This window comes from Lampetra fluviatilis, chromosome 1 (assembly GCF_964198595.1).
Source record: "Lampetra fluviatilis chromosome 1, kcLamFluv1.1, whole genome shotgun sequence".
Taxonomy (NCBI): domain Eukaryota; kingdom Metazoa; phylum Chordata; class Hyperoartia; order Petromyzontiformes; family Petromyzontidae; genus Lampetra; species Lampetra fluviatilis.
This window is the reverse complement of record NC_136275.1, coordinates 25,888,669-25,906,125: the sequence shown is the minus strand read 5'-3', so window position 1 is coordinate 25,906,125 and position 17,457 is coordinate 25,888,669. Positions and strand designations below refer to the sequence as shown.

Below are 17,457 nucleotides of genomic sequence, written 5' to 3'. Positions count from 1 at the left end.
TAAGAAAAAAATAGCCGTTGTAAAATAATATGCTGCGCAATGCGAATTCATTTTGTAATGTTGTTTTATGTTGTGGAACAAAATTGTGAGGCGCAACCCTTGCAATTGCTTGCTCGCGCTCCTGCCTGCAAAATGGTTTCCACTCCAATCGACTAACTGGAGGGGTTGAAGCAACTTGCCCATTGTTTCATCGAACGTAGCAGGAGATTGATTAAAACCCGCAAACTCTGCAATGCAAGTCTCGTGTGCAAATCAGTGCACCAAGGCATTATCCCACATTATATAATGTGCATATAAAGTGCCTCTTGATACTTTGGATAATGCTATTTTGAGAGATAAAAAGGAGTGGTGTGGGTTATAACCATCACGGACATCACAGATCGACAATTTTTATGATAATTATGTTAGTGGTTTAGATATGAACAACTATGGCCCATGACCAGTCCAGATATCACTCACTACTAATGTTAACTGTGGTCAGGAATCAATCTTAGGTCATCAGGTTAATAGAGCAAGGTGCTAACTATTTTCCTAGTGCACCGTTCCACCCCATGTGAACTATGATTAAGGTCATATTAAACTAAACTATATATTCATCTTCTTGGTTCTTTCGGTAAAGTCACGTAGAAGGGAAGTAATAAAATAATAAAAATATAACATATTATTTTATTACTTCCCTTCTACGTGACTTTACCGAAAGAACCAAGAAGATGAATCCCTGCAGTCACGAAAGCTTTAAATCGAAAATTAAACTATATATTTTTTACCAGATCAGGCCCACTGACCTATATAGTAGTTTTCAGAAGCAACCTGGGCCACAAATGATAGCTCAACGAACTGCCGTATCAAGTTTAAATTTAACGCAGCCAAATATTCTAAATGCATGTTTATAAATGTGGAGGGAAAACCCAGAAAATCCACTTGATCACAGAGAGAACAAGCAAACTCTAAATATACAGGCGTCAGTCGGAATTGAACCCACGAGCTCCTGCATACCAGGCTAGGGAGTTAACATCCTGCCACTGTGGCGCCCCTTAACATATCACCACCGCGGTACTCCATATTGGAAGAGAATAAATATTAAATATGTTCATGTTTGATAAAATTTCAATTTGAAAAGAAACACATGTTGCAAATGTATATGACATACAACAGTATACAATCCTGCTTGGGTTTTTGTATGTTTTTCATTTCCATGGTGGTTGCTTGTCACATCATATTTTGTGCCTCTACCACCCTTCTAACCTATATAATTCATTTTCTGTCTATCTGTCTGTCTGTCCGTCCGTCTGCGTACGCTCCCTTGCGGGGGATGTAACTCTCGGACCGTGGGGTTCGCGAGATTAAATTTTGCAGGTGGGCACGCCCCCGGCCCCGCGGTAAACTTAGGCATTTCCGATTTTTCGTCTCTAAACTTTAAATCGGACCGATTATCGATTTAGTGTGATTTCTCATTATTTATTTATTTAATGCTTTATTTATTTATTTACTATTGCCGACCGGCGCGGACCACGGCGGTTGCCCCTGGCAACGGGTAGCGACGCATTCGCTGCGGGGTGGACGCCATTTTTAATTCCCATTATAAATATGCGCACGCATTAACACGCGACTCTGAGGTAAATTCATCAAAGTTTCACGTCCTCTTCACTCCCCCCCCACCCCAATGTGTGCAGTTACTATTATAGGGTCGGTAGATAATAAAATTATAGCGATTAGACAGTATTATTGTAGCGCGGGGGGGGGGGGGTTAATGGCCCCAGCACCCAGCCTCAGCCGAGTGGGCAATCTAGGCGAGGCCGGAGGCTCTGCACGGTACTAGGCCTCGACACGCAACTCTGTCAGGCGACGACTTTGTGGTATAAACTCGATATACCCAGCGTTGCCCGGGGGAAAAATACATTTAACATCTTCTGAAAACTTTAAAACATAACATACCAATGAAAATACAACTGTGTAATTAAAATTCTAAACCCGACCGCGCCAAGAATCGATTCCCTGAATCGCGAAAAGGAATCGAAGGTTGTAGATTAATTTAGAATCGCCTTATTTCCGTTTAATATTAGTTGGTTATAGAGTTGATATAAACTGCTACGAATGGGAAATATCCGGCGTTGACCGGGGCTAAAATATAATTAAAAACTCCTGAAAACTTTAAAACATAACATACGAATGAAAATAAAACTCTGTAATTAAAAATGGAAACCTCCTAGGCGCCAGGAATCGATTCTTTGAATCGCGCAAATGAATCATCGAAGGTTGTAGATTCCTTTAGGATCGCCCTTAAGATGTGGTGAGGGAGAGAGTGGTGAGGGGGAGAGTGGTGAGGGGGAGAGTGGTGAGGGGGAGAGTGGTGAGGGGGAGAGTGGTGAGGGGGAGAGTGGTGAGGGGGAGAGTGGTGAGGGGGAGAGTGGTGAGGGGGAGAGTGGTGAGGGAGAGTGGTGAGGGTGAGTAGTGAGTGGTGAGGGTGAGTGGTGATTGGTGAGGGTGAGTGGTGAGGGTGAGTGGGGAGGGTGAGTGGCGGTTGTTAGTGGTGATTAGTGAGGGGTGAGTGGTGAGGGTGAGCGTGAGTGGTGAGGTTGAGTGGTGAGCAGTGAGGGTGAGTGGTGATTGGTGAGGGTGTGATTGGTGAGGATGAGTGGTGAGGGTGAGTAGTGAGGGTGAGTGGTTGTTGTGAGGGTGAGTGGTTGTTGTGAGGGTGCGTGGTGAGGGTGAGTGGTAAGATTTAGTGGTGAGGGTGAGTGACGGTTGTGAGAGGTGATTAGTGAGTGGTGAGGGTGAGGGTTAGTGGTGAGGGTGAGTGGCGGTTGTGAGTGGTGATTAGTGAGGGGTGAGTGGTGAGGGTGAGCGTGAGTGGTGAGGGTGAGTGGTGAGGGTGAGCAGTGAGGGTGAGCAGTGAGGGTGAGTGGTGATTGGTGAGGATGTGATTGGTGAGGATGAGTGGTGAGAGGTCAGGGTGAGTGGTGAGCGGTGAGGGTGAGTGTTGAGGGTGAGTGGTGAGGGTGAGTGTTGAGGGTGAGTGGTGAGTAGTGAGGGTGAGTGGTGAGCGTGACTGGTGAGTGGTGAGGGTGAGTGGTGAGGGAGAGTGGTGAGGGAAAGTGGTGAGGGTGAATGGTGAGGGTGAGTGGTGAGGGTGAATGGTGAGGGTGAGTGGTGATTGGTGAGGGTGAGTGGGGAGGGTGAGTGGCAGTTGTGAGTGGTGATTAGTGAGAGGTGAGTGGTGAGGGTGAGCGTGAGGGTGAGGTTGAGTGGTGAGCGGTGAGGGTGAGCAGTGAGGGTGAGTGGTGATTGGTGAGGGTGCGATTGGTGAGGATGAGTAGTGAGGGTGAGTGGTTGTTGTGAGGGTGAGTGGTGAGGGTGAGTGATGAGGGTGAGTGGTAAGAGTGAGTGGTGAGGGTGAGTGACGGTTGTGAGAGGTGATTAGTGAGTGGTGAGGGTGAGTGGTGAGGGTTAGTGGTGAGCATGAGTGGTGAGGGTGAGTGTTGAGCGTGAGTGGTGAGGGTGAGTGGTGATTGTTGAGGGTGTGATTGGTGAGGATGAGTGGTGAGTGGTCAGGGTGAGTGGTGAGGGTGAGTGGTGAAGGTGAGTGGTGAGTAGTGAGGGTGAGTGGTGAGCGTGACTGGTGAGGGAGAGTGGTGAGGGAGAGTGGTGAGGGTGAATGGTGAGTGGTGAGGGTGAGTGGCAAGTGGTGAGGGTGAGTGGTGATTGGTGAGGGTGTGATTGGTGAGGATTAGTGGTGAGTGGTGAGGGTGAGTAGTGAGGGTGAGTGCTGAGCGGTGAGGGTGAGTGGTTGTTGTGAGGGTGAGTGGTGAGAGTGAGTGGTAAGGGTGAGTGGTGAGGGTGAGTGGTGATTGTTGAGGGTGTGATTGGTGAGGATGAGTGGTGAGTAGTGAGGGGGAGTGGTGACGGTGAGTTGTGAGGGTGAGTGTTGAGGGTGAGTGGTGAGTGTGAGTGGCGGTTATGAGTGGTGATTAGTGAGGGTTGAGTGGTGAGGGTGAGCGTGAGTGGTGAGGGTGAGCAGTGCGGGTGAGTGGTGATTGGTGAGGGTGTGATTGGTGAGGATGAGTGGTGAGTAGTCAGGGTGAGTGGTGAGGGTGAGTGGTTGTTGTGAGGGTGAGTGGTGAGGATGAGTGGTGAGGGTGAGTGGCGGTTGTGAGTGGTGATGGGTGAGTGGTGAGCGGTGAGGGGTGAGTGGTGAGGGTGAGTGGTTAGGGTGAGTGCTGAGTTGTGAGGGTGAGTGGTGAGAGAGTGGTTAGTTTTTAGGGTGAGTGGTGAGGTTGAGTGGTGAGGGTTAGTGGAGAGTGGTGAGTGGTGATTGGTCAGTGGTAATTGGTGAGGATGAATGGTGAGTAGTGATGGTGAAGTTGAGTGGTGAGGGTGAGTGGTGGTTGTGACGGTGAGTGGTGAGGCTGAATGGTGAGGGTGAATGGTGAGAGTGAGTGGTGAGTGGTGAGGGAGAGTGGTGAGTGAGAGTGGTGAGGGTTAGTGGTGAGGGTTAGTGGTGAGAGTGAGTGGTGAGAGTGAGTGGTGATCGGTGAGTGGTGAGGGTGAGTGGTGAGGGTGAGTGGTGAGGGAGATTGGTGAGGGAGGTTGGTGAGTGGTGAGTTGTGAGGGTGAATGGTGAATAGTGAGTGGGAGTGGTGAGTGGTGAGGATGAGTGGTAAGGGTGAGTTGTGAGTGGTGAGGGTGAATGATGAGTACAGTCAATATGCACTGCTGTTATCATACCAGGTACCACCACCACAATATGTACTCCTCTCATCATAGCAGATACCACCACAGCAGTATGCACTGCTGTAATCATAGCAGTTACCAACACAGCAGTATGCACTGCTGTAATCATAGCAGGTACCAACACAGCAGTATGCACTGCTGTAGTGATAGCAGGTACAACCTCAGTCGGTATACACTGCTGTAGTGATAGTAGATACTGCTATCGAGTTGGTAGATACCGCTATAGTAAATACTAAAACAGTATATACCACTACAGTCAGTCAATACTGCTACAGTCAGTATATACTACTATACAGTCAGTACATACTACCACGGTGAGTAGCTACTAGAGTCAGTAGATACTATTATAGAGTGGATACTGCTATAGATTTTGTAGTTACTACTATAGTCAGTGGATACTACTATAGAGTCAGCAGATACTATACAGTTAGTCGTTACGAGTATATAGTCGGTAGATACTACTGTAGGCCCAGTAAATACTACTATGGTCAGTAGTTATTACAGTCACTAAATACTACTACACAGTCAGTAGCTACTACTGGCTCAGTAGATACTACGGTACAGTCAGTAGATACTACTACAGAGTCAATAGATACCACTTCCTCTGTTGTATGTAAGGTGTTGTTAGTATATATACCTACGAGGGGTAAAGATATTTTTTGAGGGGGGGGGGGGAGACCACAATTTTCGGAAACATTTTGACATCAACTATTTACCCTACACTTTCTACAACTTTTTGGACTTGTGAAAGCCTCTTATATATTTGTTGGTGGAGAAATGTACAAACAGCCCACCGGGCTTTGACAATACCTTAGTATCTGTGTGTATATATGTAAGGTTTTTAAGAAATATATTTTTCACCCAGGCAAAGCCGGGTACTTCCGCTAGTTATATATAAATGATGTCGTCTTTTTTTCCGCAAAGAGGTAAAACAGGCATTGAACTGTGTGCTCATAGCATATACACATGTGGTTACACCAAATGGACTATTAATATAACATTACCCACAGTAGAGACATCAATCAAATGGAAAAAACACGATGATGGTAATGTTGAGTATACAAAGTGGATTGTGTTTTACATTATTCCGTATTTAGTTTTAGTTAAATTGAAATTGCATTTCACTAATTTTGGCTGGAAATGTGATTCTTTATCGAGTACAAAATGAAGCAGGATATAGTACATAAATGCGAGCAATTCAATGACAAATTGAACTATTAATATGTTGGGTTTTTTAAATATAAAATTTCTTCCAATAAAAAACACAACTTTGGCACAGCGTATGGCTGTATTTCATCAACATGGAATCTAGGCTTAATCAACTTTCATCTGACTACACTTTATTTGAAGATTGTTTATTCCACGTTTGTTGTGTTTCAATATAGAAAATGCAATCTACGTATTGCATTGGATTCATTGTTGTGTAAACTAACATTGCTTTTGTATAAGAATATGGATGACAAGACACAACAAAACATAATCCGAGAATTAAAAAAATCCACACATTGGTTATAGCTCATGCAATTCCATAAAACCTAGTGTAATGGTGGGTTACAGATGTGCTTAATATTAATTGCCATAATTCATAATAAACGTAAGATGAAAAAAGTGTATCAAAACACTTCCTCTCTGTTTCACACGTAGGCTTTCGCGACCAATATTATTCATAATAAAGGTTTTTGGGTTAGATCACGTAAGCATAAATGTGTCGTAACCCTTCACCACCCAAAACAGCCGGTAAGGTTTGTCACGTAAACAACGCGCCAATTAGTTACTACTTCAGCCCACTGGTGTGTTGGAGAGTACATGCTATGCACTTTAAAATCATCTAGATTGAAAACGTATTTATTTAGAACGGTGTTTTGTGTTTTCCTTCCCCCGCACCTCCGATGGCTACGTACAGTGCGAAATAAGTTCAATATACATACCTCTTCCATGCTTTGGTAAGCATAACAGCTTGCCTCGTGACAAGCATACAGAGCTCTTCCACGTAATTTTAGCTTTTGCCATTTTAATGTGAGCGCACTGATCCTAGTAAGTGCATGAACATTTATTTGACTGATTTGGCTGATGGCAATTTGCAGTGATTACAAATAATACTTGTTCATGTTCTACTTTGGCCAACTTTCATTATACGTATATCATAAAATTGTGTCACGTGTATACCAAAGACAAAGAGTCCCTGTCGAGCCTGAACAGACTGCAGGAGCAAGTGCTGTTAGCTAGCAACTATGAAGGCCGGTATTCCACATGAAGGGGTGGGTGGCGAGCACCACGCCCGGCTGCCTTTGTCTCCCTAGTGCTGATGTTTTACACACCACAAAAAGCACTCATTTGAGGCTGAGTCGACCTCGGGGAGGTCCAGGATCGGTTCCTGTAATTATCATTGGTGTCGACCATGAGTGGGAATGGAACCCGGCCTCTGGGTTCGTCACGCAATGCGCTAATCACTTTACCACCGCTCCCTGCAGCTATGCCACAGAAATAATGTTTAATTATGAGGGCTTCAACATGATAAACAGGAATGTGCCATCAAGTGGCATAACTCCAGCAAGAGTTGAGCATGATCATCACAAAAACCTAAAAAACAACTACTTTGACACAAAAATAAGCATGCTTTTTGATGAAGCTCAAACTTGATCCCTGTCATCTCCACACTTTAAACACACACACACACAAATACCCCCAGAGGTTTCGAGCATTCTGTGCACATTTATGCATCACCAGGAATGTGCAGGAAGTTCTAGGAAGACAGCTGTGGGTCCTGGAGGTTCATTCACGCGCTAATAGCCATGCCACCACACACACCACACGCAACGTCCACATGTATTGGCACATATTCTTAGGTTTTTTCGGTAAAGTCACGTAGGTAAAACATCAAAATTAATGAAAATAAAATAAAACAAAAATCACGACGTTTCGGAGGCAACACAAGTCTCCGTCATCAGGTGGGACCGTCACAGCCGAATTAGCTGCATCAAGTATTAGCTGCTCTTGATGCAGCTAATTCGGCTGTGACGGTCCCACCTGATGACGGAGACTTGTGTTGCCTCCGAAACGTCGTGATTTTTGTTTTATTTTATTTTCATTAATTTTGATGTTTTACCTACGTGACTTTACCGAAAAAACCTAAGAATATGATTCCTTGCAGTCACGAAAGCTTCAAATCTAGAATGTATTGGCACACTCCGTTTAATCTTTTGAAAAAATCCAGAAGGCATGGCACGTGGGCCATGGTCAGGGACCTTGAGCAACTGGCTGCTTTGCCTGCCTATGACAATGTGCAAATTGTTATTTTTGAAGAATATATTTTAATTAAATGTCAAATGATTATCATAATACGTAAACAAAAAAATACGTTAACATACAAATAAACTTTCCAGGACCATGGCTTAACATCCCAAAGTATATTTAACAAAAAAAGTTATGTTATTTTATTCGTACCACGAAGTGGAAATGGGCACAACACAGTTCATCGATCGACACGTCGCATGAGTTGGGTATCTGCCGAGTGGAAGAGCAGGTCATCATTCCCTCTCGAGGGGCTCTCCAGCGCTCCCTGTAGTTGGAGGCTATTCCGCCAGCAGTGGCATGAGCCCGAAATTGCAGATATGCAACCTTGATCTTTGACACGGTATAAAGTACTGTAAATTATGTTGTATCCACAAACACACAGATTCCACCAAAATGTCTTAGACTTTTCATTTTAAACATTGCACAACATGTAAGGAAGGGTGGGCCCAGCAAGGGCATGGCGATTTTAAAATAGAGTGGAATTTAATTGAAAATCCGTTGCATGAAGTGGACTGGCCGGGAAGCGGGTTAGGAAGGAACAGGGACCTTCTTATTTCGTAATGTTATACTGGCGAGACTGCCAAGATGGCAATAAAAAAAACACATGCAAAGACTGCTAAATTTCTATTTCACACCAGGACATCTGAAACTACTCCAAATCCACTGACTGCGCAAAAGTGGGACTTAATTAAGCACACGTCACTGTATGCAGATCTTGTTTGTTACCTGCAGCTCAATAACATCGAACGTGTCAGGACTGACTGTTATTTCATGAACTAGGGTCCACTCTTAAGCTGTTACTTAAGTAGCTGTACAACTAGTAGCGAACAAGTAACTGGTATTTTGCCAAGAAAAAACGCTTCCTTAACTGTCCCTTGTGTCCACTTGAACCAGAATTTGCAAACAATCTCCAAGCAAGCTCCTTTGGTTTCCATTACACGATTAAAGTGCTGCTTGAATAGCCACCCTAGTTAATTTTTCGCTCTAGTATGTAATGGTCATGATTGTATGTCTTTTACTTCAAACTGTTTAGTTTTTCTAAATCCGAGAGCGCACCTTTAGATACAGCAATACCCAGCATATCAGAAGTTGGATGGATGAGGTATTTTTTATAAACAAATTTGAGAATTAAATATACGGTGATAAAAATAACGTTCATTGCACGACAGTACGGAATGTGTCCCTAAAAGGAATCGATAGTCAACATCCTCCACTGAAATGTCGAATAGCGTTAGGCAAAGTGGTGATCTGTGCTATTGCGAATGCTTGAGCCTGAGTATGCCATTACAAGAGCCATCCCAAACTCTCATTTGAGCAGGAATCTGGTATTCTAAAACTTGCAGTAGGCACATCAACACATGTGAGACTGTATTCTATTTTATTTGCATTTAAGTATAGACTTTTCGTTTAAGGACAGAGAAGATAAACTGGTATAATCTATACTCAAAATAAATTATGCATGCACCAAATATGAATAAAAGTAAACATAATCTGGAAACATCTTCATGATATGTTATACTAAATTTGATATTTAATTTATACGTTGAGTATGCATGATTACGACGCTCCGAATATAGAAAAGACAAAACGAACAAAATCTAGCTTTTTTCTGTTGCAGGATTATTAAAGATTTGGATTAATATAAGCTCAATACAGATATCAGCAATGCTAAAACAACATCATTGCAAAATTGGAAACCTACTGAAGCTCCTGGCTGAGAGCAATAAAGATCAGTTTTGCTCGAGCCAGCTTCGTTTGAACACCGTGGCGTCCTTCTAAAAGGGTAAAGCGAGAGATTTAACGGGATTCAGATTCTTATTTACCCGTGACTTCTGTGGAAATAGTAGCGGCAATTGAATGTCATTCAAAGTGGATTGTGTAAACATATTCTATTATATTATTATATTTGAAACACTTCAGATACATACACAGTAGTATTGAAAAAAAAACAACCTACTGGCTGCATCTTGCATATAACTACTTCAGTCAAGCATACGTTTGTAAAGAAATATCTTGTCTTCACAGTGGTGACCTCAATTTGAGACGTTTAAGGACAGGCTGTCCACAGAATCAACCCTTGCCCTCACGAGAAGGGTCCAGCATACACTCGGGATGAGTCCACATTCGGAAGTTTCCTGGTTCAAGATAAATACAACCATAATATTTTTGGAGGTTAGATCATGTAAATATATAAACGTGTCATTCAACTTGCCATCACCAGACACAGCCAATTAGTAAGGTTTGGCAAGTAAACAGAACATGCCAATTCGTTACTAGTACAGCACATCGATGTTTGGAGAGCAAAGCCACAACATGTACAATCTGAGTACGACGTTCCGCCAGTAATTACAACTAGCTTCATCAGGCGACAGCCAGAAATACAACCTTAAAACATAACACCAAGAATGCAATTACTTGGCAGAAGGGCCTTCACGAGAAGGAACTTTTAAAAGCTCCTCTGGAATATATGTTGGCTTACTCTTCCACGTTGTCCTTCCCTCCCCACCTTCCATTAGCATTGTTGGTGACATACGGTGCGAAAGACGTTAAACATACATGGCCAGACATCCTAGAAGAGATGGTAGCTACCACGCTTCACCCACCACATTCGAATTCGCGATCCATAGATACTGCTGGGTTTACATAGGTGGGAGGTTTCAATAAACTCGTCCCATTCTTTCAATTTCTGCGCCGTGAGATTGAACCAGCGACATCTGGATTGAAAGTTGAACAAGTGAACCAAAGGGGAAAACCCCTATTATTATAAGTGAACCATTGCACCAAGGCAGTACCTTACTAGTCATAAAAGAGAGTGTATTAATGTTCGGAATACATTTTGTATTTAACATGTATGTTATAAACAGCAGATATGTATTTGAATTGCGGGTCGATAGGAATGTACTAATAGAGCAATGATCAAACACAACGTATTCAAGGTAATCACCATATTTAATTGGATGGAAAAGCCCTGATTGGAGTTCACTGATGAATAACAATGCAAAAAACAAACAGATTACCATTATCTGGGCGTAATAAACGGTACATTTCATTATCGTATATTGCATAGTAGTAATCAGCTCATCATGTTTCTTGGACAAAGCATTTCTCTAGCTTTAAATAAAAAAAACATTATCTCTGCTAATTAACACATTTTCTTCCAATACCATTACTGTTATTCTGTGCCTTGCTTTAACCGGTTAAATACCATGGAACATTGAAGACCAATGGACCCTTTCTGATAGTGATGAATTAAATGGCAATTGCTGCAGGGTACTTTTATGTAAGCTACAATTGTGAACCATATAGTTTATTATACTTTTTTACTGGATCTAAAGCAGTGAAATTAATTTAAGTGTCAAAACACAATTTAGGGACAAGTTTTGTTCATTTTCCTGGTGTCTTCGATGGACTGTGAATGTCAGATGTGACATCTGTCAGCAGCTGTCAAAGGATATTGGGTTCCAAACATTCCTTTCCGAGAAAGGGCCACAATCAAACTCAGGGCCCCACAGTTGCCTCCAGTAATTCTTATTTGGGGGGTTAAACCTATTGAGTCACACAACCACTTTAATTCAATATTAATACTAAAACATGTAACACATACACTTAAGATGCGATCGCAGGGGTTTCACAAGCAGAATGTGTAAACAATCAAATCAAGGAATTCAAGGCCAATGAGGTCATAAAATACTGCAAAATATATGCAATATATATGATAGGTCACTGGTCGCTGAGCTATGTAGTATACAACCGTGTAGTGACTAACTAAAAGTAATATTTTGCTGAAAATAATAATTTTGGTGGTAAATCCATAGGTTCTCACAGCCACTGTCATTCACCGGATATATATTCCCGCGACGCTTCCACCAGTGTTGTAAATGTCACAAAAATCTGTCGTGATCGTGTAAACTGCACTACTTTGGGCCATGGTGGAAGTCGGTGACTTAAGACAGTTTGCTCTTCTCTACACACTCGACGACATATAAAACTACTCACATTAACGTTGAATGATGGGAGGGTTTTTTCCGTTACAGGGGCAAGGTCACCAAACGCGTGAATATTAAATGTAAAGAAAAAGCAAAGAAAGGTCTAATTAAAACATTTAGTCTGCAATGAAATAAACCCTCCCGCGTGCCCTTATTTATAGGGCGGGATCCAACAACTCAGGAGCGGGAGGGCGTGGGGCACAGCACGGTCAATGTTAAACTATCTGGAAATAAATATGAAACGCCATAAGAGGTTTTTGTTTAGATCGCGTAAATATATAAATGTGTCGTTAAAACCCGCCACCACCCGACACAGCCAACAAGTAAGGGTTGTCACGTAAACAGAACATGCCAATTCGTCACTAGTACAGCACACAAGTGTGTTGGAGAGCCAAGCCACAACATCTACAATCTGAATATGACGTTTTGCCAGTAATTACAACTAGCTTCATGAGGTGGCAGCCAGATTTGTGTTGCATGTGGTGGGGGAAGCGTGGTTGCTACCATCTCTTTTAGGATGTCTGACCATGTATGTATGTTGAACTTCTTTCGCACCGTACGTCACTAACAATGTTAATGGAAGGTGGGGGGGAAGGACAACGTGGGAGAGTAAGCCAAAGAGTAAGCCAACATATATTCCAGAGGAGCTTTTAAGATCTCCTTCTTACTCAGATTGTAAATGTTGTGGCTTTGCTCTCCAAAACATCGATGTGCTGTACAAGTAACGAATTGGCATATTATGTTTACTTGACAAACCTAACTAATTGTCTGTGTCACGTGGTGGCGGGTTTTAACGACACATTTATATATTTACACGATCTAACCCAAAAAAACCTCTATTATGGATGATATTGGTCGTGAAAAACCTACGTGTTAAACAAATGCGAAACGCTCAACAAAATGAGTAACGATACGGACTGCATCGGTCTATCGTGCATTTTGCTCTTGTTTAAACCCACTCTGTATATATTGTACCGACATTTTGTTATTTTATTGAGAGAATTTAGAAGCGTGGCTGAGCCTACAGACGCTACGAGGTATATGGATGAGTTTGTAGAAAGCTAAAAACATTAACAGAGCACGTGTTATGAAATTGCAATTGAAATAGAGTTACTGAGTTGGCTTATATTGTCGTTATGTTTATTGGTCAATTAACATGAGCAGCTGCAATAAACTAGACCTTATTGTTTCTGTAATAAACTAGACCTTATTGTTTCTGTAATTATCAATCAACAACATGGATCATGTAGGATAATTACGCATATTTATCATAAAAGATGTAACTAAATGAATGTATACCACTCGTTTCACTATAATACACTCAGATGTGAGTGGAAGTCTTTCCTAGAATTTCCTATTCTATACATTGAATGCATCTATTTAGGTCAGCAGCGAGATGTTGCTCTGCTACATCAAAACGCATTTTCTAGTTCAAGGCTCCAGATGTTCCCATTCCTTATGCGTCTCGTCTCAAAAGGCACGCTCTCGCGCATAAATACTGCACGTACGATGTAAAGTTGTGCGGGTGCTCACATATCAGCTGGGGGAAAAATAACCATTTGAAAACCGATGAGCACAGGTCAATTATGAGAATTAATGCACATCCATTCATGTACAGAGCCAACGATGCGTTTACTGTATTAGGTGTTTACACCTCTGGTGGGGATGGTAAAAGCTGTTGAGCCCCTGTGCCAGTTCTCACGCAGGTGCTCGGGCTAATTAGTCTGCGAGACTGCGGCCCTGTCCCGTGTCCATTAGCAGCGTGGTGCAAGGAAAACACGCGCGATGGGTCGGGTTCGCCACCGGCTCAGTTGACTGAGTAACGAAGTAGCTCTTATATAAAAAAAAATGTTATTCTCAAAAGAGGGACTGTCTGCATGCTCAAGTGTGCAACGTAGTGGGGACCATATCGGTTGGTAATTATTATACCATCAATGAAACTTCCACATGATGATCGATGACAATTCCACATGATTAGACTACTGCTGTCAATTTTTTTAAGTGATAATAAGTTTATCCACCGTGAAGGAATTATGAAATGAGTCAACCGACCACCAGGATTTGAACGTGGAATGCTCTCAGTGTCTGGTGCATATGCGTGCAGGATTATTTAAAATGTTTTTTGTTATTGCCACTTCAGATGTAGGCCAGGACCGCTTAAACACAGATTTTATTTATGCTTCAATTATGCTAAATTTATTTGCATTAATCTTGACAAGGAAATAAAAGAAAACTGCCATTTAATGGAGCTCAACAGCAATTGATGCATACTGTCATGTCAGGCATTGTTTCTGATCATGAATAAGAACACAGAATAGGGAGTTCTATATTGCATCCCTTAACAATAACAACACACCTTCATGTCTTAGTCTTTAGTCAAGATAGAGCGGACCAACAGCCGTATGTTACGAAACTGTTGAAAGTTAAGACTCAAACAAGGAACTGCGTTCGTCATGGTGCACAACAAAACCGGACATTTTACAAGAACATAAATGTTTTAAAGCAAGACATTACAGTAAACAATTTCATTTTAATTGACAGAATGTTTGACTGATTCAATAGCTTTGTCACCGGCTTGAAAGACAGGATCAAATAAATTGGTGAATTGGGATTAACTGTAACATATGCAGAGGGCTCTATGATTAAACATTTCTACCAATGTGGCTCAATTGCGTCCGTGCCAAGGAACGAAACAGTTTCAGCGTCTTGGTATATTTCTTATCGAGAGGCAACATAATATTACTTTAATTGTATCAGTATGCTTTATGTATTTCTTGTTCCATCACTTGCCACTACTGTGTCGATACGGGCAACAGACATCCAACCAAAAAAAAGTGCCTTGGAAATGCGTTGATTCGTCATGTTTCAACGTTTAAGATTGCATCATTTACAGGTTGCAGTTTACCTTGCTCAATCAACCTCGCGCCAAATCCCATTCTAAAACATCAATCCTTCGCGTGTGCAGGCAGGCTCTCGCGGCACGTGATAAGATATCGGTTATTACTGCAAACTGCATAATTGCGGAAAGCCTCTGAAGCTGCAAGTATACAATGCCAAACTCTACGTATGTTGGTAAGAGCGCTGCGGTTTTTTAGCAGCCCGCAGGGCTGCGCCGAAATCTTGCTCACTTCCCCCAGTTTTATAGATGGTCCTCGGTCTCCATCCTCATTGCCCCCACCCCCATCGCCGACGCCGTCCCCCCCACAAAGCAAGACCCAGGCGCCACAAATTCCCACCGCTGCTAATCCGTCACACCCGTCAGCACAGAATCACACCGCTACAATAACCAAAACATCGTCAGGAATGACTTACATCTCCTTTGTGATTATTGTATTATTTTGTTAGTTCCACTTTGCTTATACTGGAGCCGATGGGGGGCTGTATTCAACGTAGACATAGATGGTGAGCGGCTGTGCTTATGGCTCACAGATGATGAAGCACTCGTTTATGAGAATCCTGCGCAGTGGAAGTCTTTAAATGTTTAATAGATGAAACGTCTTGGATGCATGCGCGTGGACAGATCGAAGGTCAGCGTTTGGGCTCTGTGAACACATTTACATTTTACCTATTCCCTCACAGCAGTAGCTTTTCTGCCCTTCCCACGGATAAAGTATATTATGCGTATTTTGTATAAATAATTGTGGCGCCCCGTCTTAATGGTCCCCATCTTCACTCGAGCGTGTTATTACTTTCGACTGAAAATGCGCCTATAAAATTACGGGGATTTAACGTCCCTTCACAACCACTAGCCACAGATTAATCACGCTCCTACCTTCAAAAAGGTCAACAAAAAGAGAGCTGTGTATATATTATAGATTACCAATAAAAACTACATTACCAATGCCTTAAAAGAAAGCAGATTTTTTTTTGTCTTGAAACAGATCTATTTTAAACACTCAACAAACTGCGTCCAATAAGAGCACATTACTTCTGCCTCTATGCAGATGTTTAGGAACATTTTCAACGGATAAAAGTGAGAAAAAGCATCAACTCTCAGACCTTTATTTAAGGATGCACTTTCGTTTGTAATATTGTAAACATTAAAACATATCTACTTTATAATTCTATATCATATCACTATTTCGCACTCTATGGTCAATATAAGTACAACAATTCGTGTAATTAAAAGCACACGACAGTTAAAACGTCTCATATTACCCATAATTTCCTTCTGCATGTATGACGGCATAACAAGTAAAACCTCACGCTGAAAGTTCAAGGCAACTGTTCAAGGAAATTATGTCAAACACAGGGCACTTGGTCTGTCAAGCACAGGTTAGGTACTTTTGTAAATACTGGCACAGTGCAATATAATGGGCGCATTCAATTTTACACCTCCAGCCGTATGTCAACAAACAGGTTTCAAAACACGTTCATGTAAGTAATGTGTTTTTCTTATTTTAATATAAACATATACACGTCTTAATAAAGTAGACATTATCCATAAGTCGGACCAGTTTAGTCTCTGGAGAGTGGCCAGGAAAGTACGTGTCAAACCCACACTACCCCGTGATTTTTACGAACTCAAGAATGCCACACTGTCACGAGATGCCGCATCGGGGGCTGATGTGAAAACTAAAAAAAGACAAGACACACACACCGAGCATTCAGCTCGCACACAGGCACCCACCCACAGTTTCGTCTTTTATTACTGGTTCCTCTATGCCTGCTGTGACACACCACAACACACTGATCTCGTGTCCACCGATCGTTAAGGTGACCCCGGGTAAACGAGAGGCTTGCTCACCTTCTTGAGACGCGGCTCCGTTTAGAAGCAACCAAATTATCAGCAAACTCCATCCACCTGAACTTCCCATCTTCAGAGCTTCTGTTATCTCAGTGCATCTCACAGCTGCCAAGTGCTTCAGTTTGGGGGGGGGGTGGAGGAGGGCGGTGGTGGTGGGGATAAAAAATACGATCAAATAAATAAACGGATGTTGAAAGCTGTCCTTCTCAGGTGTGTTGGTAACTTCCACGGTAGGTAGGGCAACGTCGAGCCTCGGGTACCCCCACCAGTGTTGGGAGCGCAGAACGCTCGATGCACAGAGGCAGAGGCAGCAGCGCACACTGTGGTATCGCACGCACGTGTCGCGTCTCACGCAGCACACACACGCGCACGCCCGTTTCGCATCACGGGCGCGCCCGCCCGCGCGCTCACAGCCCCAGTCCTCCTCCTCCTCTCCTATGGTGCACCGCCTGGAGAAGACGAGGGTCGGCCCAGACTATGGGGATGGGAGTGTGCTGATGTGGGGGCGGAGGTTGGGGTTTGAATAACGATGGGGAATGTTGAGTTTGGTATGGGAGGGAGGGGGTGAGTAAGGAGGTGTGGAGTCTAACTCTGAAGGGTAGAGTCTCACCAGGGTTGGGTTGGGATCAGAGAGAGGGAGGAGATGGAGTTTTAAGGCAATGAAAAAAGTGTGTGTGAGTATATTAATGTACGCGTGTG

At 42.8% G+C, this 17,457-nt stretch overlaps 1 protein-coding gene across 3 annotated transcripts in view; it reads right to left on the bottom strand.

Moving 5' to 3' along the window:
- The window catches only part of LOC144934341 (receptor tyrosine-protein kinase erbB-4-like), a 240,005-nt gene extending 222,840 nt beyond the window's left edge, over positions 1-17,165 (bottom strand). For all 3 annotated transcript variants that reach the window (XM_078860026.1, XM_078860032.1, XM_078860040.1), the window contains exon 1: positions 16,759-17,165. In XM_078860026.1, coding sequence (XP_078716152.1) covers positions 16,759-16,828 — 70 coding nt within the window. In that variant the 5' untranslated portion in view covers positions 16,829-17,165. The remainder of the gene's footprint in view (positions 1-16,758) is intronic.
- Positions 17,166-17,457: the final 292 nt, after the last annotated feature.